Source organism: Cataglyphis hispanica, chromosome 22 (assembly GCF_021464435.1).
Source record: "Cataglyphis hispanica isolate Lineage 1 chromosome 22, ULB_Chis1_1.0, whole genome shotgun sequence".
In the NCBI taxonomy this organism is placed as follows: Eukaryota; Metazoa; Arthropoda; class Insecta; order Hymenoptera; family Formicidae; genus Cataglyphis; species Cataglyphis hispanica.
The window spans coordinates 2,134,984-2,159,073 of NC_065975.1; the positions used below are offsets into that span (position 1 = coordinate 2,134,984).

Sequence of the window (24,090 nt, forward strand, 5' to 3'; positions counted from 1 at the left end):
TTAAAATAGAAATTTTATCATACGTGATAATATTTTAGAATATTAAATGTTTAACAATGTGTTGATCATGAGCGGATAATTGCATTATAATAAATATGTAAACGTTTGGAATTTTAATATACATATTTATATTCTTGTCATATAAGAAATTGATTCAAATTACAGATATATAAAGTTCATTGTTACAGTCCCAATAAATAAAAAAAATAGAGGATTAAAGAAAACAATTAAAAATATAAAATTTATTTAAATATTAAATTTATTATTTTGGAGCTTAAATTATTTCAGATTTAAAAATCAAAAAATAAATGCTTTTTATTATCAAATAATATAATTTAAATAGCAATGATGAAAAAATTACATTAACATTATCTTTTTTTATAGAATAAATGTATTGTATTATAAGAATGTAAAGAAGCAGACAAATTTTTATTGCAATTGCATTTATTTTACATAATGTTTTATGAATACAAAATATACGAGATTAATTGATATGCAAAATACGTATCAATATTTCTATTGTTAAAAAGTATTCTTACTCTGTGTTAACATTATGTAAAGTAATAACAGTTATATGTATGAAAATTTTTTGAGCAATGATTAGAAAAAAATTATACAGTAATGAAAGCAATCCCAGTATATTGTTCCGAACGTCTGGCTGAAATATTTTCTCTGTGTGATTATAATATATACATATTAAAATGCATAAAATATAGATTTTTACATCGAAATCCAAATACATAATAATTATCTGAACATTTTCTTAATTTTTATATGTATAGTTAAGTTGATGTATAATGTAAAATACACATATATATCAAATTATAACAATTATAATAATATTAAATTGTCTGCAAAAACAGTTTAATATAATATTGTTTAAATGCTTTATTTTAATTAATATTAATGAAAACGACTTTTAAAGTTTATCGTACTCTTATATCTTTGATTATACTTAGTTATTTGCACTGCATGTATATGAGTTAAAAATATATACAAAATATAAATATAAAACTTATCTATAATCTTATATCTCACACCTTATTTATATGATAATAATTTTTCAACTTTTATATTTATGGGGCAATGTAGAAAAATGTGCACGTATTAACGATCATTGATGCAAATTATTTTAGCACTTTAATTTTTTTCGCAACAACGAGGAGAAGCAATTCTTAACGATACGCAAATTAATAGGCGTAGATCATAATAAAAATATAATTATGAAAAATAAATATAGGCGATATACTTAGTTTTAATATATATGCATAAGTATAAATGAAATTAATTTTTAGGACTTAAAAATCATACACGAAAAATCTGGAAAAAAAATAAAATCAAAGTAATTTAAAATCAGAGTTACTCGTTTTTTTTCTCATCATATTGTGGTTCTTCCGTTTTCTCGCCGTCGACATGTGATTTTTCGTTAACTGTGTGGAGAAATTTCGTTAATCGAAGAAATTCGACCAAATTGTAGATGTAAGCTTTTATTAAACCGTCCTTGTTGATGGTATTCACATGGCGTATTATGTTGAAATACACACGTCGAGCTGCTTTATTAGACAGGTGACCTAATGTTTGTAAAGTATGTAACAGTCTGTCCTCTTCATATGTTGTTCTGTCTGCAAACAAATATTTAAAAATAAAGCTAACATATTTAGAGAAATAACAAAATATATAAAGATCTAAATAATAAATGTAAGAAAATATAATTGTATTAAAATATATAAATATATATGATACAGAAATTATAGATAGCTCTCTATAAAAAACACGGTAGCTGTGCAATAAATTTAAGTTTTGATAATTAATTATACAATAGAAAAAAAGATTCGGTAATGTAAAATCTATTGTTGGAGCACAAGACAATCTATGTATGAAAAAATTTGTATCAAATTTTAACTAGAATAAAAAACAGTACTACAATGAATAATAAATTACTATCCGACTATATATACTCTCTTAATGTTGTCTTAGCTTTCACTAACTTTCTCGCTGATGAGAGAGAAGAGACTTTCATTCCATTATAATTTTATTACAGATTGTAATATTCTAATGTATAAAGAAGAGAAAAATTCAATTAATTTCTGCATTTGCAATGCATTACTCGATAATCTAGACAAATTTCAACTGTTTTAATAAGTTATCTAGGAACCAAAAATATACATGGTGTACCTTGTGATTTTACTTCTTCTTCTGTTGCAGGGAAATATCTTTCAATGAGCTTATCAACGACAACAGCCGTGCTATCTAAACTTTTCATAGCCACAGTGCCATAGCGCGTCTCGAGAATTTGATTGGCTTTATTCCAGCTGATGTCCCGCAAATTTGCCGCTTGTGCGATAATTAAATAATTTAGATGCGAAATACTCAATGCCGCCTTCTTCAAAATCTAAAGAAATATATTAAATATACTTATAAATATAAATGTAGTATATGTTTTCGTGATTATGTTCCAAAAAGAATTTTTATATTATATGTGTTTTTAGACGAATTAATATTTAGAAGAATTAAAAATTCAGACCTCCGCGGGTTTTTCCTTCACTAGCGGTACTTTTTCTTCAATCTTGTCGAGACCAAAACATAACGTATGATCGACGAAGTTTATAGGATTCTCAAGCCTTTTCGCGATAGGCAAGGCGATAGGTATTGCTTGTTTGGTCGCGGCATTAAGGGACGTCTCAGCAGTGGTAAATGCCCAATGCACCAACTGATGCGAGCCCTTTACCCTGGAGTAAGTCTCTGCGGATTTAGCAAGTGCCAATTCAACGATGGGTAATTCCAAGACACGATCAAAGACCTTTAGATGAGGACGATGTACTACTTCTGCGGTTTGCGCCATACTTTAGCGTGAAGTTATCACACGATACACGAAAAATATCTGTAATAAATAAATTTTATAAAAGTGATTTATAAATGTATTAATTTTATTTCGAGAAAAAGTTTGCTCAAATAAATATATTCCGTTATAGAAATATGTTTAAATACATGTATATAATAATTCATTTTGGAGCAAATTATTTTTTGATAAAAAATATTGAAAAATATGGGTGATAATCAGATTATTTTTTACAAAAATATAACGTTTTTCTATAAAAATAAAAGAAGATAATTATTTTTATGATGAATTTATTATTACTGTTTGTAATAATAAATAAATAGCAACTCTTAAGAACTTATTATCAGTGACATATTTCTAAGAACAAAATTTATTTTAAAGTGCTTTGAATAATTTAGAATAAAGAAGAAAAATTAAATCTATGTGCGAATATATTATTGTATACACATCCAGCAAACATTGCTTTAGTCAACACAAATTTAATTTTTCTTTCTTTCGCGCTTTATACACACAAGTATATAATAAATTATATAATAAATATTCTATGAATGTAATTGTATGCTATGCAATATAATATTTAATAATATAATAAGATTTGAAACGATTTATGAATTTCTCGACAACATCATTGAAGAGAAATTCCTATACTGATACTTCATAACATAATAAACGAGGTAAATATCAAAACTTTTGAATAACATAATATTTTGAATACATATTTTGGTAACATAATATTTTGGAATTTTGCTAAGACAATGTCCTTGATAAATCGATAGAATCTAAATATAAAATGTGGTTATAAATTGTCAGCCGTGAATATTGTATAATTATTTTTAATTATTATTAAATGCACATATATAAATTTCTCCTTAAATAAAAAACAATTTTGGTATAAAAAATTGAAGAATTATGAAAAAATAGAATAGGATCAAATTTTCATAGAATCAAATTTTGCGAGTTTACAAATAAAATAAAGAATTTATATCTGAAAATAATTTTGAAGTAATAAAATGCTATAAAATGATATAACTTTTTACAAGTCGCAAAAGAGTTATTTCCAATAACGTATAAATATACGTAATTAAAGCACGATTTTATAAATTTTAATTTAAAATTTTTCGTAAACTAGACGGTTTATTGTATAAAACTGTTTACTACCTAAATGAAATTTTGATAATCGAGGGATTAAAGGTCACTATCGTTAAAGATGGTACTTACAGTCTCGAATAATTCCTGCGTCGATTAATATATGGTAGTTCACCGGCGTAGCTCTCAAACGCGTCTGATATGGTCTGACACTTGGATACGAATGTTGCCGTTGGTCACATACAGTGAACATTTATAATGTGTGGAGAATCGCTTGCGCAGTAAACGCGGTTTAAATAAGCCAATAACTGACTGAGCAAAGTTATGACATATAGTATAACTGCCGCTTCCAGATATATACAATAGAGATTTTTTAAATCAGATTATTGGTACTTTTTTGAAATCTCTGAATCAGCTGTCACTTTATTTTGGAGAAGCGAAAACAGTCTTTAATCTAAAGGGCAGTGAAAGAAAATTTGTGTAGTGTGTATTATTTTCAATTTAATTAAAAAATAAACATTTTTTTTTGTGAACGAATTTCAATTTCTATTATTGTTTCTGATATTAATAAAATGTTATAACTACCACATATATGATACTTTAAATAAAAAAATAATATAGAGATATTTTTTAATAAAATCAATTTGTACAGAACAATGTATTAGCTATTGAAAGTGAAATTTATCAAAAGTGATTTTTTTTATTTGTTAGTATTATATCTGCATTTACAATATTGATATTAATTAACTTACAATATTAAAATTAATTAAACTAAAGTATAAAATATATTTTTTAATAATTGAGCAGAAAAATATATTTTAATATATTTTATAATTTTTGCGCGCATAAATTATGAATTATAATGAACAGTATAAGAAGTAATCGGTGTGTCTTTAAAACTGTGAAATAACAATCTTAATAGAAAATACTATAATTTTTATCCGTTATGCTTTTGCATCATCATATTTTCCGTATATTGTGAAGCGAAGAGAGAACGAGATTTCTCAGCGTCCCAGTGTCATCCATATGGCTTCACTGTACAAAGTCCGTTTCATCTACATGAGCAGATCACGCCTGTGTTATCGTGACTCGTGCGATTGTCGCATAGACACAAAATGATTTCAGAATTATATCGAAAGAATTCACATCCGGATTCCATTAAGAATATATTGGCTCAGTAAAAAAATATTTTCCTTTAAAAGATTAAATCATAAATTTCTGAAATATTTTATTTTAGAGATTATAACTTTATTTTTTTATTACTTTATTGATATCATCATAAATATTAGGCATATAATATTAAAACTTCTATTATTTCTAATAAATATAATTATTAGAGTAAAACTATAAGTATAGCTTTTTGAAAAATTTATATTAAAAAATTGCTTATCATCATTTGAGTTTCAAAAATGACATTTTGCACAATCTGAATTGGAAACTGATATAAATAATTTAAGAATTTAAAGAATTAAGAACGGGAATATATATTATTTTAATGATATTTATCAATTTCTTTTAGCACTCTTTTTATGGTAATAAATAATTATTATAACGCCAATTTCTCATATGCATAAATAATATTAAATAATAGTTAATATCATTTATAGATATAAAATACAATTTTTATTTAAATTATATAATACACAATTTAATGTAGAAAAATAATTAAAATTATTAATTCTATCTGATCGTAATTTATCTAACTGACCTATTCAAGATTAAAATATTCATCAGCAATAATTGCATAAGTAATTTGAAGTTGTCATCATTCTCTTAACTAACTTTGTCGATTAAATTCCAAAGTTTATAATACGTTTTGTCTAGACAGTATGACTTATATAGATAAGCTTTTAATGCGTGATATATCTCAAGTACCGTAAATATAATGCTCGCTAGTATATTTTAATCATTTAGGTCATTCTTTCGAAAATGCCGTACTTTTGTTGTATATGTGAATATGTATATGTAAATTATGTAAATTTATAAATGTTATAGAATGTTATTATATTATGTAATTACATAAGACATTTTTTAATGACTCACGCATTTTAATATTTTATAACACATATAATATTAAAAAATCTTAAGATATTAAATCTCTCTTTTCAATATATTTTATATAGATATTATTGGAGCATTTAAATGTATACGCGTACTATTATTATTATTATTATAACATAATTAGATACGTATATTTTGCATATAATATATGCATATTCTTTTAATGTTGATGCAATATTAATTAGTTGAAATTTTCATTGTTATTTAATAAAAAAATTGTAACAAATATTATTTTTTTAAATTAATGTATGTCCTAACACAATAATTATAATGACAATATTTAATTAAAACACAATCGATATCTCATCTGCCGATATATATGCATGCACTGAAAGTATGCGTTCATAGATTGCTTAACAGGAAGAACAAAATAAAAATTCTACAAGTACTTGAGATTTCTCTACTTTCACTATTGAAAGAAATCTAAGGAGTAAACATGCGAGATATAGCAATGTATATATCTGTAAACATTTCTCTTCGTTCTAAGTGTCAAAGTCCATGGTTTAAAAAATGCGCAAAAAATTATTGACGCGTATTATCCAAATCATAATGGACTCAATAATTTGATAATGCGCCTCTTTTTTGATATTAGACGCTTTGATTGAACAAAATCAAAAAATAAAAGTTATTTGCATAATGATCGATAAAAATGTGTATATATATATATATTTTTTTCTTTTTTTTTGATATTTTTATACGAATCTAAAATACACACATACCTTGAATGTTTAAATAAATTTTTATTTACTTATTAAATAATAAATTATTTTTTGTTATCTTAAATGTTTGAAAAAAATAAATAGGAAGGAAAAAAGCGGCAGTCTGCGGAATATTAAGGTGGCCCTTTATTTTGTCACTTATACTTAATTATCGTGAAAACAATAGTTAACTAATAATTAACTCGAAAAACACAGTATAAGCACGGCACTGGTACATTGTGCTAATAATAAGATATATTTTGTTGTTGCATTATTGAGTAAAAAACTCGCAAAAATAATGATATTATATAATCACGTCGATGGAGCATCATGTTAATCAGTGAATAGCGGTTCACGCGCGGCATAATTTCTATTCTCGTGTCTTTAACCTTGTAATTGAAAACCATGCCGGAAGGGAAGAAAGCCGCACGTTGCAGTTTTCAAGCGAGACTTGTTCGTTACTCGACACCGTTTATTGGGGGATTAGAAGTCACCGGCATGTGGTTGCTGTGATTCTGCTGGTTTTGTATACGTGGTACTTTCTGAGGGCTGGGGCGACCAGCCAAAAGGGCAGCAAATTTTTCCTACAAAGATAGGAAAAAAAATTTTTCCATATCGACAGATCATGATTCTTAAATTCTTCTTTCAACATTCTTTGTTTATCGATATATGTAAGTTGATAGAAATATAATTTTAAGTTTTTTTAATTTTATGTAGGAAGAGAAAGAAAAAGAGGACAATTATTTATAATATAATTATTAAATTAGTTAAAAATAAATTAATATAATATATTAATATTTTAATATTATTATATACTTGGTATACGTACCAATAATAGATTCGTGGTTGAATTCAACCTCTTAATAGCGGAGCGTATGACGGATACTTGTTCTTTTGCTGCATTGCTTTTATTTATAAGTGGTGTCATCTACAAACACGCATAATATAAAAATAGTTTAGTTAAAGTATACTTTTAATAGTGATAGACTTTATTAAATTATGCGTTATTCTCCTTATCGTTAGTTCGAGAAGTATTTCTATGTAATCGAAAGACAATAACTTGATTTCTTTTTGTGCTCTCACATCAAAATTATCGCAGCTCATAATTAATTGAGTTACGCAAATGCGTTAATTTAAATCAGATTAATGAAGTTCATTAACCTTTAATGAGGCGTCGGCGATTTCAAGTAGTTGATGAGAAAGCCGAACGAGTAAATCAGCCAAACGTTGCGGGGTTTTAATTGCCAACGCCGCCGTGCCATTCACCAGATGCACTATGCGTCGTGCAGACTCGCGTGTCAAAAGTACCAACAGCTGTTCGAGCGTAGCAGGACGCGCTTGATTTTCGGGCTCAGGTAAACTCAACGTGGTCCATAATTCCTTAGCCTTTTTTAATGCCAATTTTGGATCTTTGGTTATCTACGTATATTATAAACGATAAATTACATAATATGCTTATAAACAATTTACGTTACCATAATTTAAGCTACAAACGCGTTTCGCAAGAGAGGAACAAGATTATAAGAACAGTATCAGTAATCATTGTACGAAAAATATTTCCGATGAGACCAATATTCCATAGTAAATATTTATCATGTGATCATTAAATGTTTTCGTGATCTCGGCTATATGTGTATCTCAGCATTTTTGCTTATCAAAGCGGTCTTTATTTAGACTTTGGAAAATCACTCTTAATTTTTAAGATGCAAAAGAATATGAAAGGCAGGATTTAAATCTTGTTGTTTTTTTATTTTTTTAAACACAAATTTTTATATTGTTGAATGTAATTTATTGAAATAATATTTGTATTATATTGAAATAATATTTGTTTCTTTAATCTAGACTCAAATTATTCTAAACACATAATGAAAAATTTTATTAGAAAGTCATTATGATTATCAAGTATCATGCATTTGCACGTTCATAAATAATTACTTTTTCTTGAGTATAGCGCATTGGAAGATAGAAATTATTTACTTAAGCAACGCTTCTGTCTTTCTCAATGTGACTATCGCGATAATATTTACAAGTCAGCAATTAGTTTAAATTAAACAATATTTTTGTGAATATGATTTTTGTAAATATATGTGATTAAAGTCAAAGTATACTGCTAAAAGACGGAAAAGCATTTACGCAATATAATTTATGCACTAAAAGTTAATTTTTTTTTACCACGTAATAATATATCATTATAACAATTACCAAATAATATATATATATATATATATATATATATATATATATATAAATTATAAAATTTTAAATTAATATGCAAATAAACAAAAATAATAAATTAATTGAATATCGAGTCTTACCAATTCTGCCACATATAAAAGCACATGAATACATTCCGTTCCTTGTTCTTTAAGCGCACGTGCTTCGGCCAAAGTGCGTTGCGTCAATCTCTTTTGTACTTTACGGGAAAATCTTGCGCCATGCTTGATGGTTCGTTTCGTTTTGCTCACTGATTCAGTAGGACTGACCTCTGAAAAATGAATTGTTAATTGCTTAAAATATTTATTGCTCATTAATATACACCGCTATATGAATATATATTTATAATACATGTAAAATTTTATAGAATTTTGCGGCAATCTATTTAGGTATATTATCGGCGTATGCAAAAATCTTACCATCTATGACTTTATCAGCCGAATCACCTGGCAAATAACGATCCACATATTCGTCCGCAACTGTCAAAGCACCATCCAATCTATCCGCGGCGGCGTTGGCAGCTTGACTACCAATTTGTTTGACACTTCCGGCACGCTTCAACACCGGCTTTACAATGTTCTCATTTACATATTCTCGCGTGTTCAAATACATCTTAAGCGTGAAATATAAAATAATATGTTGTATTAACATGCGACAATTCCATCAAGATTAATCGACTTACACAGAATAGTCAATCATTTCCAAAACTGACTCCTACGGAATTTATCGCAGAATCTATTCATTTTTTATTTTATTTATTTCTTAAGATATTTTTTATTCAAAATTAATATTTTATTTTCTTTTAGATCAATAACAATAAATAATATAATAAATAAGTTAATTAATATTATTATAATCATATACATATATATACATATATCATTATATACTGATATGAATATATAAGTATATAATTATATCTTTTTACAATAATGTGTGTATATATCTGTCTCTATAAAAATGTATATATGTATAATCAAAAATTATTGTATCAGAAAAAGGAATTTGGAAACTTACAAGATGAGGAGGAAGATGTACAGCTGGTACTCTTTGTTCAACAATGTCGATACCTTTGCATAATAGCTGATCGATTGTCGTAATTGGTCCATTGAATGCGAAAATCGCTGGTCTTGCCGTCGTCGTTGCAATCGCTAATGATTGCTCCGCAGTATCCAAACTCCAATTCATTAATGAATTTGAGCGCTATAATAAAAAAGAAATGATGTTCTAGCCAAATTGAAAATGAGATGTTTTATATTGAAATATTTAAGAAATATTTGATTTGATATTATTTATATAATTTATATCTTGTTAATATGAGTCATTCTTTTGCGAAAAAAAGTTTTGCGCAGTTGTTATATCTAATTTGAATCTTTAAAAACGAGATTTATGAGTAGCGAGCTTTTTAACACTGATATCTTATGAATAAATTCTTTATTGCATGTAATATAATTTTTAGTTACATACCTTTATTTTTCTATACACATTACCAGCGATGTGTATACCGCTTTCCACAATGGGAAGACTCGAAATCCTGACAACAGATTCAAAATGCGGCAGATCCGAATGCCGTCTTTTCGCGTTTGCTCCCGCCATAGAGGAATAATCGCTGCAAATTAATAATTGATAATTAAATTAGTGCTAGATTCGTCGTAAAGAAAATTAATTATGCACACACATAATATGTTTAATGTTAAAATAACTAATATACAGCTCACTTTATGCATAAGTATCAGTGCGTTGAAGAATGTATGTAATTTGCATGTATTTAATTTGCTAAACGTAAACAAGCTATATGTCACTAAAAAAAAACGACTTGCTCGGCATCGGAGAACCGATAACGGAGGTCACACTGAGAGGAGGATAGTGAAAGGAGATTTTGCTTTGCGGTTAATGTCGAGGTTATACATCTTCCTATTGCGAGCATCAAATCGCTCTTTCAATTGGAAATTATCGGCAAATTGAAGCAATTTGTCGATAGTTGATTTGCGCTTTGCAATAAGACACAAAAAGAGATTCGCTGCACTTAATAAGGTTCAATCGAAATTGATTTTTTTATGTGTATGGAACTACTTTCACCTGTAGTTTGCTATGGCTATTATATTCTGTGAATGATGACCGTGTTGAGGAAGAAATCGTCTCCGGTGAAATCTGCGAGTGATTGTTCCGACATGCTTTCCCAAGGTCAAACTTCATTTCTACAGCATCGCAATTACGTTGTCACATACTAAATTTTATTCGCACGTTATTCCTTATTTTATTCCTTATCGTTATATCTAAATAAATGTATCTATCGTATTTATTTCAAATCTAATTTATTCTGGTATGCTTTCGTTTTTTTAATATTTTGGAACAAATACGCTACTGCTATTGTCTTCGATATTAAATTCTATATAATCTATAATTTGTCATATAATTATATTTTATCGATTACCTGCTATTGATCAAAATAATGGCTAAGTAACTAGTGAAAAATTCAATTAAATTACTTTTATTATTATTATTCTCTATACTATTTTCTCTTTTCCTTTCTCTTGACAGTTCACACTTTATCAATCATAATCTAATTTCGCTCACAAATCGCACGGATGCTTCTTTCTCTTTTTGCTTTATTTGATTCAACTATACATATAATCAGCTAAACAATTATGCTCAGACATACATATACAGACATACACATATACTCGTATAAACACAGATATATACGTATCCAGAAGCACACGTGTCTATAAAAAAAACCGTCACGACGTAATTCACACAAATGGACGAGGAATAGATTCGGATCGGCGGAGATTGACAGACGCGATTAAACATCCTTACCTGAGGAAGATACAGCAAGCTGTGAGGAATGCGATCTGAAGATTTTTTTTTTATGATTATTGTATAATGCAGTTAATTTCAAGAGTCCGGCCAACGAGACGGGAGAAAACTCGACGTTTCGACCGAAGAAGGTGCCGTTGACTGCACGTCGAGAACTGCAAATGGTATCTCATCGGCTTAACCTATGACATATCGATTATATATGGACGCGGCAGACGTATAATGACGCACAAATAAAAAAAAATTATTCTACTTTCTTTCATTTCTTAGAGACGACTTTTTGCGCGATATGTCAACTTATATTGCTTTTTGAATAGCATAAAACTGTAACAGCTGCTTTCAAAGTTATAATTTATTTAAGAAAACATTTAAATATATTATGTAAAATCTCTTTCTAAGTTAAGTACGTGACATATACAATTTTTTTTTTTTATAAATATTTTATTCTTATCTGCTTAAAATTCTAACATTTTTTCCTCCAAAAATTCCTAATTCAATAAAAATAAATTATTAAAAAATTAAAAATATTTATTATACTCTTTTTTATTAGCATTTATTATATTTTTTATTAATTCTCCATCGTTTTCGAGCGCGCTACAATGCAATTATTATTATTCATCTTATCAATCAAATATTGCGCCTTACATTACTGACAATGATATTTTAAGTGCATTTGTCAAACAATGGCATATATTTTTAATTCCATAAAAAAATCTTAAATTTGATTTATTGTACATTCTAAAATGTACGATATAATTATTAAATTAGAATTTTTAATAGCAATTGCTGTTTATCTATTTTGTATATAGTATTATATCATGCTTATCAGCTCGGCAAGCTTTGAAACATGAGACATTGCACATTATTATTTCAAGGCAATTAATAATAAGCAAGTGCTCATAAAAATGTAATAAGGGAAAGAGAAACTGCGGAAAATTTGAAGTTATCGCTCACAGACGCTTTTAATTGCTATGCAAAGTTCACTTCGCACTTCTATCTTCATAAAGATGATCATCCCATGGTTATGCTGTAATGTGAACTTATTTTTTGCTAGCTTGTACTATCTTGGGTGTATGTTTTGCATGTCTTATTAAAATATAAGATGTTTAACAAACATATAAATTAAAGAACTGTGTCTACGTTATTTTCCTTAAGTTTGAAGTAAATACGAGATAAAATCTCACAGAAAAGAATTATTTAAATATCATCGTCTTTTCATTATCATCAGAAATCAAAATACATCGACAATTCTCTCACGCGCCAATACTTTTTTCGATATTTCTATCCGTCATCTTCTATCTCTTCAAAAGTTTTTTAATTTATCACATCATCGTATAATATGAAAAACGATAAGCTGTCTTCTCAGCTAATAAGAAAATAAATGGTTAAAAGTATGACGTGATCATGAGAATTCAAAAGGTCGCATAATAATGAAACAATTGTTCATTCTATTGCTTATTGAGACTAAAGTATGTCATTAGAATCAACTTATTTGATATCAATCAGAAAATTGCTGGTTTATATTTTTAGAAATTGTTAAAATGATGTTTTAATTAGCGAAATCTGTATTCAATTTTTGCAATGGTTTTAATATTTGCATCTGATAATAAATGGCTGATCTGTAAAAAATAACTTGTTTTAAATGTCGCTTGTTGCCATTTTAACATCTATCTGTGTACGCTTGTATGCTTGTAATGTTTTGAAAAATATAAAGATGCTTTACTTATTAATTAGATGAATATTAAAAAGTATACAAATAAAAAATTGCTTTTGAGCAGATTATATGTGTTCGGGAAACATATATAATGAAATATCACAAATATGAGTATATGTAACATATTTGAATCACAATTAGAATGTCAGAATTAAATCATAATTATCAATTTGTTAAAGCAAAAATAATAACTCTTCTATTAATTTTAATTTAACTATCAGTATTTTAGAAAATAAATTTTTTTTTTATGATTTTATGATATATCATTTTTATAAAAGCTTTATTTATCGATTAATTGATCAAATAAAAAGCTAATAAATAACAATAAATAATCTATCCAGTATATTGACTGAGATGTCAACGCGGTTGATACTACGATTAATTTCAGATCCTTACATCATATAACGTGTCCCATTCAAAGATTGCTAAAGTATATTAGAAAAGTTATTAGTCTGTATTACATGCTCATGAGCTTTTTTTTACTCAGCACGCACTCAAGCACAAGACGATGGTGAAAATATATATTTTAATATATTGAAAGCACACACTACTGTTTAAACATCCTCTCACACATACTATTTCCCAAACAATTAATTTTATTATTACAATACACTGCAACATAAACTCAAACAATAAATTGTTAACTGGCAAAACATTCATAAAAGATGCAAATTTTGTTATCCCATCATTTTTATGTTTATTTCTATATATTATGATAAAACATTTTTCTTTATTTTAATTTATAAATTCTTTATAGTATTTTTTCTTAATAATATTAGATATAACATTTTATAAATGTTCTTGTTCGCCAACTGTATATGTATAGCGATTATCGATTCATACTAAAAGTGCCAATAAGAAGTCGTTATTCCATTTTGCAGTGTTATACAGAATGTGCCATGCAAAGTGTCTAATATTAGCTTCAATCAGCGCCAATAAAGGAGAAAATAACGATATATTACAAATATACACGCAATCTTTTATATATCTTGCACGTGATGATCTCTTTGCGAATATATAAAAGTATCTGAATCTCCTGAATGCGATGGCATGTGTCTCTTGAAAACGTCGCGGCAACGCGGCACAAAATCGGGCGACAAATATCTGCGCGGTATCTAGAGAAATGGTATGTGTGTTGCGGTTTGCCAAATATATCGTAAAATTGTATAACAGGTGACTAGACCGATAGCGCAAGACATTAATACTCTTTAACGTTTTTTTACGATCGGACTATTACATATTTCTGGTTACAAGCGCGCGTTCTTCCGCGATAAATAGCATCGTGATATCGATCGGCTTTGCAATCAAATCTGAGGCTGCATATTTAAGCTTGAAATATACCTGAAAATAAAATAAATCAGTATATTTAGAGAAGAGTGAGAATTTTATTCTTTGGATATTCACTTGTGAAAGATAATGCGCGAAGTCGAGATACAGAAGATCCTCCAGGAGGAGCAATGCTTCGAAATAATTCGCAAGAAGTTGCGACAGGACGCGATGGACGACTTCTCACTAATCAATTACGAAATTGTGCCGATAAATGAGGTGAACGGTTTCATGGGTCAATATTTCACGTTGAAAGCCACCGTGGCTTGTTCGAAGTCACCACTGCAGACGAAGAGCATCAATTTCTTCACCAAGATACCACCACCGATCAGCAGTCCGCAATACGACTTTGTTCAGGAATACGGTACGTTTAAGAAGGAAGTGGCTCTCTATACCACTGTATTTCCGGAGATGCTGGACGGTCTCGACAAGAGATGCATCCCGGAATGTTTCCTCGGGATCGAAAACGACGTTATCGTCCTCGAGGACATGGCTCACAGCGGTTATACGATGACTGACAAGTCCACGCCCTTCGATTTTGAGCACTGTAAGATTTTGATGAAGACCCTCGCCAAGTTCCATGCAAAGTCCTTAATCTTCGAACATGAGTACAAGAAAACTTTGCACGACGAATTTTCCCACTGCATGCAGGAAACTCTCTGGCCTGCGGATGGCAAGGCAAAGGCGATGTTCGATGCCGCCGTAAAGGGCATCGTCTCGATGATCGATTTATTGCCCGGATTGAACGACGATCAGCGCAGTAACTTCAAAGAGAAGATCGTGAAACTGTGCGCAGATCACACGGACAAACTGTCGCCGTCGATAAAGCACAAGAATGTATTATGCCATGGTGATCTATGGGCGAACAATATACTTTTTAAATACGATGCCGATAAGAAACCTATTGAATGTTGCCTTATCGATTTCCAATTGGCAAGGTAATTATGTGAAATTTTTTTTTAATATATTATATAAAGAAATAAATAGATTTGCATGTGTGATAAAAACAAGCACGATTCATATTTTCTTTTATTATATTAATGCAGATACAATCCACCAGCGCACGATATATTGTGTTTCCTTCAATTCACAACAACGCGACAGCTACGAGAGAAACATAATGAGACTCTTTTCAGAATCTATTACGATTCTATGACGATCGTCATGGAGGAAGCTAATCTGAATGTGTCAGAGATCTTTCCTTGGGACGAATTCATCGAGTCTATTCAGGACTTACGTATTATGTGCATAATTCATGGTGTTCTCAACACACCGATTATGCTGCTGAAACCTGACGCGGCTAGTAAATATTTTTGCGAAAAGCCGGAACTTCTCGAGAGCGTTTTGTACGTTGATAGAACGCCTCTGATTTGCGAGCAATTCAAGGAAGCATCGGACTATCGTACCCGTATGATAGACGGCTTGTTAGAGTTGTACGATTACATAATAGATTACAACCACACGCTGCATAATTGAAACGTAACGAGACAGTAAGATATCATACACTTGATCATCACACAATTTTACGAACCACAAAGTTCGAGACAAGTAGCAAAATTGATTTAAGAAATTAATTAATAGAAATCTTGTGATATTAATAGATTCTTCAATAATGATAAGAAATGTAAATTTATATCTTTTCGACGTCAATAGAATTTCGAACAAAGTACAATAATCTTGTGATATTAATAGATTCTTCAATAATGATAAGAAATGTAAATTTATATCTTTTCGACGTCAATAGAATTTCGAACAAAGTACAATAAACGTAATGATATGTGTGTATAATATAAATAAAATGCAACTAATGTGCTTGATTTGACATAATAGAATATCAATTTTTCAAGTTTTAGCAAAATTGTGTAATTCATTACGCAGAAATTATATAGGTAAAAAGACATTATCGAAATGTGATAATAAGCTTCTTTTTACAGCTGATTACAGCTGATAATTGTTGATTTAGCTAATGGTTTTATTACAGACGTGATAATATAAACAATATATTTATGCGAAAATTTCACATTGTAATATAATCTATTTGTAGTACAATATTTACAAAACTTCTTGACATTACGTATTATTAAAGAAAAGTTTCAAGATATACTTTATTGAAAAATTAATACACAAGAATATATGTGTATGTAGTTAAGAAAGCATAAATTATATATAATATGAAATAATATGAAAACAAAATATGTGTGATAGAATAATTGATAACATTTAAAATAAAAAGTTATTAATAAGTTTATATAATTCTCTATAAGTACTTATCTTGCACGCATAAAATGATGTATTTATTAATTAATAGCTATTATTTACTAGTAATTTGTTTTATGTGTAGTAGTAACTCTTTATGGCATTGTGTTCTTTATATCTATATAAAAAATTGAAAATATTTTTTAAAAGATTTTATTAACAATCAATTCAATATATTTTCAAAAACGACGTATTATTTTTTTTATTCTTTTAAAAAAATATTGTTTATTTTAATTATCTTATTGATCACAAACAAGTAAACATTCACATATACATTCTTAACTGCAGACTCAATTAGATTTCACGTGACATTAGCAGTACTGTGATATTTCTAAAATTGTAATATTTCAAAATTGTGCAATTGTTAATAATTGTAAAAAAATATTAAGTTGTTGACGATACAAATGGTAGACGTGAAATATATCTTGTACTTACCTGCTATACTTTACCACGTAAAGCTTCTCTAGACGTAACGTGAAAAATTTATACATTATTTTCTTAACAAAACATTTTGCGACATTTAATAAAACAGCTAAATTTAAAATGAGAATTAAAAACATATAAAATTCGCCATTGGTAATGTAAAAACTGATTTAACAATGCATATCTAACTATATCGAAACATAACATAAAACATTATAATTTAAAATATCAGTTTTCTATAGAAATTACTCAAAAATTCGTAGTATTATAAATCGAGTGCTTCTATAACGATTTCAATATTTTCAAAGAAAAAGATCTTTACAGATAATGATATATAGAATATACATAAAAATTTTCGCTGATGTTAATCCAATATCGTTAAGCAATCTAATATTTAATATGCAATCATCTTCAATAATAAGGAATCAATATGCTGCACCTGCCGGAGATAATTGAAAAATAATCTTCTCTTTTGTTGCAACAATCTTGCAACAAAATTTTAAATTCTTAAATTATGCATCTATCAACTACGTGTACGAATACAAATCATGAGCGTAAGGATACTTCTGTCAGCATCGAACAGACAACCGGAGAGAAACAATCGCTATTAAAATACATTGGAGATATTTAATTCTGTTTTCATCGCATTAGGACGGAATGATTCTATGCCGACAGTTTCATCCTGCTCAACACAGGTTTGTAAAGTACTTGTTTTTTTTTTTATTACAAAGTGACGTGGAACCGCATATCGAAACGCGAGGCATAAGGGGACTCTCTCTGGGGGATTTTTTTACTTTTATGTATATAATTATTTATATCATCAATTATAATGAATATATAGTTATGTACAATATTGAATCTCATTCTTTAACAATAACATCAACAACATGATTAAACAACGTTCCTCATTGGTACACAAATTGTAAATGTACAGATAAAAAAGCATTAGATGAGGTCAATGAGGCATTGAAGGTGGCATACGCTCAGCGCGCCTTAATTCCCTCTTCTCTTTATACATTTTTTTTAAATTCTCATATATATATTTATATCTCGAATCACTTCGAGTTCTTTGTTCGATTTTTCATGGGCTTATATATATATATATATATATATTCTGAAGTATTATACCTCGTTTAGATACACACGTTCACATACACACAAATGCGTCACATTTGCTCCGCGCGACGCAACGAGAATATGACAACATTTGATGATATTGATTGAATCGGTGCGCGATTTAATTCTTAAAGAGAGTGCATGAGCGATTCGCGACGCGCGATCGGCCAGCCGTGAGTTTCTTTGTGAATTTTAATACACCGGATAATACATACGTTCGTCTTATCTTATCACAACAATCGTCACACATATAGTCACACGTAAATCTCCCGTCGTAATCAATAGCTCAAACTTTACATATACCAATAAATTATTTAAACATCAAGAACGAATCAATAACTGCCGAAATCTTTCTAATTTGACTCGCCCCGCGCGACGCAAATCTCGACCAATCATCTAAAACTTTACACAAGGCTCCGACAAGATTTCTTTGTTTTTGTGTCGCTTAATAAACGACTTCCACAAAATCTAACATACGAATTTGTTTTATTTTCGTATAGAATCGCGTCAAAGGCGAGACACAGAATCATCGAAGCTTTCTCTCTCAAAACTTTCTCTGATGCTTAAGAAGCTCGCTTGCACACTCATAATCCGCTGATAAACGTTTCTTTGCAAGCAGACGCGAAGACAGCAAAAGGAGAAAAGAAAACGAATATATAAATAAGCACTTCTCGAGAACAAGACGATACGCATGCATCTGAGACATCTGAGCTTGTCAATCAAGTTTGTCGCGTTTATTTGTGACAATTATCATATTCATGAAGAATTTTCGAAACTTAATATTAGCATACGCGTAATATCTATCTATATAAAATGCATTTGAAAGAAAGAATTCTTGTAATAAAATTGAAAATTATCTTTTTCTTACAAAACTAATAAAACTTAAAAAAAAATTATTATTTTCTTAAACAACAAAATTTGAATTATTCTAAATTAGAAATTTCCATTCTCTCTTTTCTCCTATTATGCTAAAAATATTACTTAAAATATCATTTATATAATATAAAATATAAAATATAATTTTTAAATTCAAGTCATTAAAATTTTTTTATTATGCAGAGCTAAGCTTAACAAAGCTATTAAAAAGGCATAAAAAAATATTTGAATTTAATCAACTGATAATGAGTAATACGTCTCTACTGATTCCAATCTTATTAGATATACACCCACACTTATGTACTTTTGGCATCTCGTATATCTATTTCTATCAAATTTCCACAAATAAGAAAAAATCTCTTTTTATCTATTTTCAAAGATCTGTCGAGAAAAGAATGTAGAGTAATTATACATATCGACATGTTCTTCACTTTCTTCTCTCCTCTCGCAATCTCTCTTCCTTATTTTTTCTCTTCTATTTTCGTTGAATGTTCAAGTCACGTTATCTCGAGACTGATGAAATTACGGGCGACTGAGAGCAATAGGAAAGACGAGGAAAGACGCACGGAATTCGATCATTGCGAAAATACAATGTCCATTTATGCGAGTACCGTTCCGCCCGCGAGAAGCGCGGCGAAGCGCGCAAGAGCTTCTCGAATAAATCAGATCGCATCGAAAATATAATCTTGTAATCATCGTTCTTCGACATCACGATTCAATACACAAAAAATCCACTATTCCAAATAAATGTCAAATATTTTGAACGCTGTAAAATTGTGTGTGTAAATAAATAAACATATACAACGCTTCATGATCGATTTAGTTATAAAAATATTTGATTGCCTGACAAATGAAACACTTTAGAAAAAAAAGACATTCAACGTGACATATATAATAGCCTTTATAAAATACTTTAAAAATATTATATATAATTCTGTGTTTTTTTTTTAAATAAAACAATTCTTTATATCATCACCAATGTACAGTTAATTCTTAATATGTCAAAACTTCAAAGTTTTCTTACAGATTACCTGAATACCGTCGTGCATTTCTGTTTTGCAGACTGTAAATAATAAAAACATAGAACGTTTATTTTGCAATTCGAAATATTCTAATCTGATGAAAATGTACACGCTTCAAAAAAAGTTTTGCATCATTCAAATTTTTACTAAATTGTAAGTGCAAGTATATATTGCCTAAGAAAAATTTTATTTATCCAATAAATTAATTACTGAAAGAAAATTATCTTTCTTTCTCAATACAAGAATGTGGCACAATAAGCAGATGCAAAACTATATTTGGCGTGCGCTAACAACCAGGTATTTTGCAATATAGCTTTATGCAATCTAGGAATAAAAACTGGATCTCTATTATGATATTTTTCTTGGAAAACATGAGAATTTACGATCCTGCATGACTAATCTTTAGGCTACTTGCGATTGACGACATCCGACGCTGAATCAACTAAATTTCATTTCGCTTACTTATTATATGAGCGTATTTTCATAATATTTTTCGAATATTAGTAGTCTTTCTTTCGTCATGTGTTATGTGAAATTTAGTCAAATTCAGGACTGTCAATGCAGTTGAGCCCTGTATCTCTTCGTCGCTACGTGTCCTTTGTACTTCGCAGGGTGCGTGGCCACTCGCGCGCCTCGCCTCTTGCTCTTTCTCTTTCGCCGCACACTCGAGCTATACATAGAAAGTTATGTACAACGATATTAACACGAACTGCAGTGGCAGTGAACAGTGCACATGGATATTGCAAACAGCAGCAGCAACAGCAGCAGCAGCAGCAGCGGTAGCGGCGGCGACGGCGGCGGCAACGACGACGACGATGACGATGATTATACAAGGTGTATGCGTAATACGAAACACGGCAGCGACTACCACAGCTAGTTTTTAATCTGTCTGCTTCGTAATTTTTGTTCATCTTTTATTTTTATTTTTATTTTACTGTTTGCATCCTCAATTGTGGATTTCCGATCATGTGTCCGATCTAGCGCGAAATAAGCGTGACCGACACCAGTATCGTGCATTTATCGTCGTCACGATTCTTTTCTCGTCCTTAATCCTCCTTCGTTTCTTCCGTTTTTCCACCGTTGCCCACCTTTTTGAGGAACAGTCTCTCTTGTACGTACACACACCACACACACACACACACACACACACACACACACACACACACACACACGCACACACACACACACACACACACACATACACACACACACACACACACACACACACACACACACACACACACTATCACACATACACATATATATATATATATATATATATATCCACTCGCGCGCTCGTTAATCCTTTTCGATCTTATTCTCGACTTTGTGTGTATGTGCGTATGTGTGTATATGTTACATATATATATATATATATATATATATATATATATATATATATATATACAACAAACACACATACATATATATACATGTATGAGGATCGAATTGTAAATCGTATATATGTAACTGCGCGCTTGCATCATTATATACATGCCTTGTCTCGTACGCTGATTACATGTGCGTGTTTTCTGTATACGAGTCCGTTCTCGCATGCGCATACAGACGTATGCGCAGCGGAAAAAAGATAAAATGTATGAGAGAGTGTATGTATGCGAGAAGAGATAGAGTATTTGTATATAATTGTATCTGTGTATTTTTTTTCTTTTACATATATGCATATTTTTCTTTTATATGTATATATATATGTTCATATGTATATATATACATATGTATGTATGTATGTACACACATATACATATGTATGTATGTATGTATGTATGTATGTATGTATGTACACACATGTGAGTTTCACAAAAATATATAAAAGAGAGAATGCTATGTATACATATATATATATATATATATATATATGTGCATATATACCTATAATGTATATATACCGATGTATAGACGATTTTTATACTTAAAGTTGTGTGTGGAAAAGGATACTTTATCGTAATTATATCTATATGTATATACGTATATATATATATACATATATATAGAACCTGTAGAAAGTGCTTCTGATTGAGATTTTTTTTTTTTTGTTTCATTAGTCATAAAACAAGACACACGAGGTAAGGATTGCGCGTAGTAGTCCGGCATTACGTTTGCCCCGGCATTCGATTCGCACCGGAATGCCGGCACCGTCTATGAGAGAGACGACGAGAGGAATCTCACTCGGGATAAGACGAGACGTTGGACGAACGAATTCAGTTCGCTGCACTTCTACCTCTACGTTTCTCTCTCCTTCTCCTTATGTCTCCCCTCGTCGTCTTCTCACAGCTCGCTCGTTGAACAACGGTGTTCTTTTAGACGTGTATTATATACATTAACACGAGCCGAGATGAATTATACTACGACGACAAGTGTTCTTTCGTTTCCATCGCGCACAGGATACTGTAATTTCACAGCGCCCGTCGAGGCTAAGCCACGTGCTAAAACTTTAAGCTATCTTTCCCCTTCCCTCCCCTACCGTCCACTTTCCTCGTTCCCCGGTTGCGGAGGGTCAATGGGAGCTTGATAACACAGTGATTACGCTTTGCGAAATGTTTCATTCAGTCCTGACGGCATCGTCTTCGGGCGAAGACGATTATTCTTATGTTAGCTTGATTAAAGAAAGAGAGACGTGTAGCTACCCTCAGACCGCACAGCATTATGCCACTTTCCGTTGTCCCTTTGCGTCCTCTTCCCCTTGCATATTCTCTTTATTCTATTCTCCTCGTCCCCTTACTTTCGTATAATACTCGTTCGTTAGGCTTCCGAGTCTTTGTCCATCAGATCGCGCATCAATTTCCGAGATATTCGACGATTCGGTAAAAACAATCGTATTACACGGCAAACAAAGCAAAACGAAATCCTCGAAAAGTGATCGAATTGGCGAATAAGCTTAATTAATATTAGTATTGTCATTGTATATACCGATAAATTGAAAAAAAAAACGACTGCAATTCACTGCTTTTTGCGAACGGTAATAGCTCGTTGATGATGCGCAATATCATACGACGATGATGTTCCTCGACGAAGATGAGACAGTTACAGGGACGACGGGCGGCACAATGATTTCTAACGCATGATTAGATGTAGGAATATGGTCCGTCGGTGAGGGCGCTACACAGCAACAATCAGGAGGAGTCGTCCTTGCCTCGGGCACCTCTGCTCGGCCTATATTCAAGACCCGGATCGAACTGCATCAGCACGAAAACCTGGCAATTTAAAATTAGCGGATAAAACAATTTTATTTGCTCGTTTAATCCGTATTTTTTGTTTATATTAAATTGATATTAAATTGCCAATTACATATAAATTATTAGATTTTTATGTTTCTGGGTTAGTAAAAAATTTTACAATTTATTATAAATTTTGAAAAAATGTAATATGATTATTTAAAACACTGTACCTGATCTGTGGGTAATAATGTGAAGTCATCGGGTGGATTTGTGATCACGTATCGTTTGGAAGAGGCGTCGCATGACGAGCTAGTGTCTCGAAACCTAAAAGATTTAATTACATGTCAACGAGTAAGAATATATAACGAGCGTACATCGACAAAAACACAAGCTGTAACTATATATACATCAAGTATGTAACTAAACTAATTAAATGGTCGAGCTAAGTATTAAGCTAAACTAAAAT

General features: G+C 30.1%; 3 protein-coding genes across 37 annotated transcripts in view; 1 reads left to right on the top strand and 2 right to left on the bottom strand.

Moving 5' to 3' along the window:
* Positions 1-241: 241 nt before the first annotated feature.
* LOC126857772 (lipid storage droplets surface-binding protein 1) lies at positions 242-11,884 on the bottom strand. Its single transcript, XM_050607491.1, has 11 exons — positions 11,719-11,884; positions 10,366-10,507; positions 9,916-10,101; positions 9,318-9,510; positions 9,000-9,169; positions 7,846-8,103; positions 7,514-7,612; positions 7,144-7,268; positions 2,525-2,843; positions 2,176-2,392; positions 242-1,622 (listed from the first exon to the last, which is right to left on the bottom strand). The coding sequence occupies exons 2-11, from the start codon at positions 10,492-10,494 to the stop codon at positions 1,360-1,362; spliced, it is 1,959 nt and encodes a 652-aa protein (XP_050463448.1). The 5' UTR covers positions 10,495-10,507; positions 11,719-11,884; the 3' UTR covers positions 242-1,359.
* A 2,599-nt stretch (positions 11,885-14,483) lies between these two features.
* On the top strand, positions 14,484-17,423 carry LOC126857592 (uncharacterized). 2 transcript variants are annotated; one of them, XM_050607209.1, is made up of 2 exons: positions 14,484-15,696; positions 15,895-17,423. In XM_050607209.1, exons 1-2 carry the CDS (start codon positions 14,849-14,851, stop codon positions 16,232-16,234), a joined length of 1,188 nt encoding a protein of 395 aa, XP_050463166.1. In that variant the 5' UTR covers positions 14,484-14,848; the 3' UTR covers positions 16,235-17,423. The 2 variants fall into 2 exon arrangements, with proteins under 2 accessions (XP_050463166.1, XP_050463165.1); XM_050607208.1 differs by having other exon boundaries at positions 15,805-17,422.
* A 5,526-nt stretch (positions 17,424-22,949) lies between these two features.
* Positions 22,950-24,090, bottom strand: part of LOC126857550 (calcium-activated potassium channel slowpoke) — a 92,597-nt gene continuing 91,456 nt past the window's right edge. For all 34 annotated transcript variants that reach the window (XM_050607084.1, XM_050607072.1, XM_050607081.1 and 31 more), the window contains 2 exons: positions 23,855-23,948; positions 22,950-23,660 (listed from right to left, as the gene is read on the bottom strand). In XM_050607084.1, coding sequence (XP_050463041.1) covers positions 23,580-23,660; positions 23,855-23,948 — 175 coding nt within the window. In that variant the 3' untranslated portion in view covers positions 22,950-23,579. The remainder of the gene's footprint in view (positions 23,661-23,854; positions 23,949-24,090) is intronic.

Coding starts and splice junctions, on each gene's coding strand:
- LOC126857772 (XM_050607491.1), bottom strand. CDS start 10,494: ATGGCGGGAGCAAACGCGAAAAGACGGCATTCGGATCTGCCGCATTTT. Junction 10,102..10,365: donor ATGTGTATAGAAAAATAAAG/GTATGTAACTAA, acceptor TTTTTATTATAG/CGCTCAAATTCATTAATGAA. Junction 2,393..2,524: donor TGAAGGAAAAACCCGCGGAG/GTCTGAATTTTT, acceptor ATATTTCTTTAG/ATTTTGAAGAAGGCGGCATT.
- LOC126857592 (XM_050607208.1), top strand. CDS start 14,849: ATGCGCGAAGTCGAGATACAGAAGATCCTCCAGGAGGAGCAATGCTTC. Junction 15,697..15,804: donor ATCGATTTCCAATTGGCAAG/GTAATTATGTGA, acceptor ATATTAATGCAG/ATACAATCCACCAGCGCACG.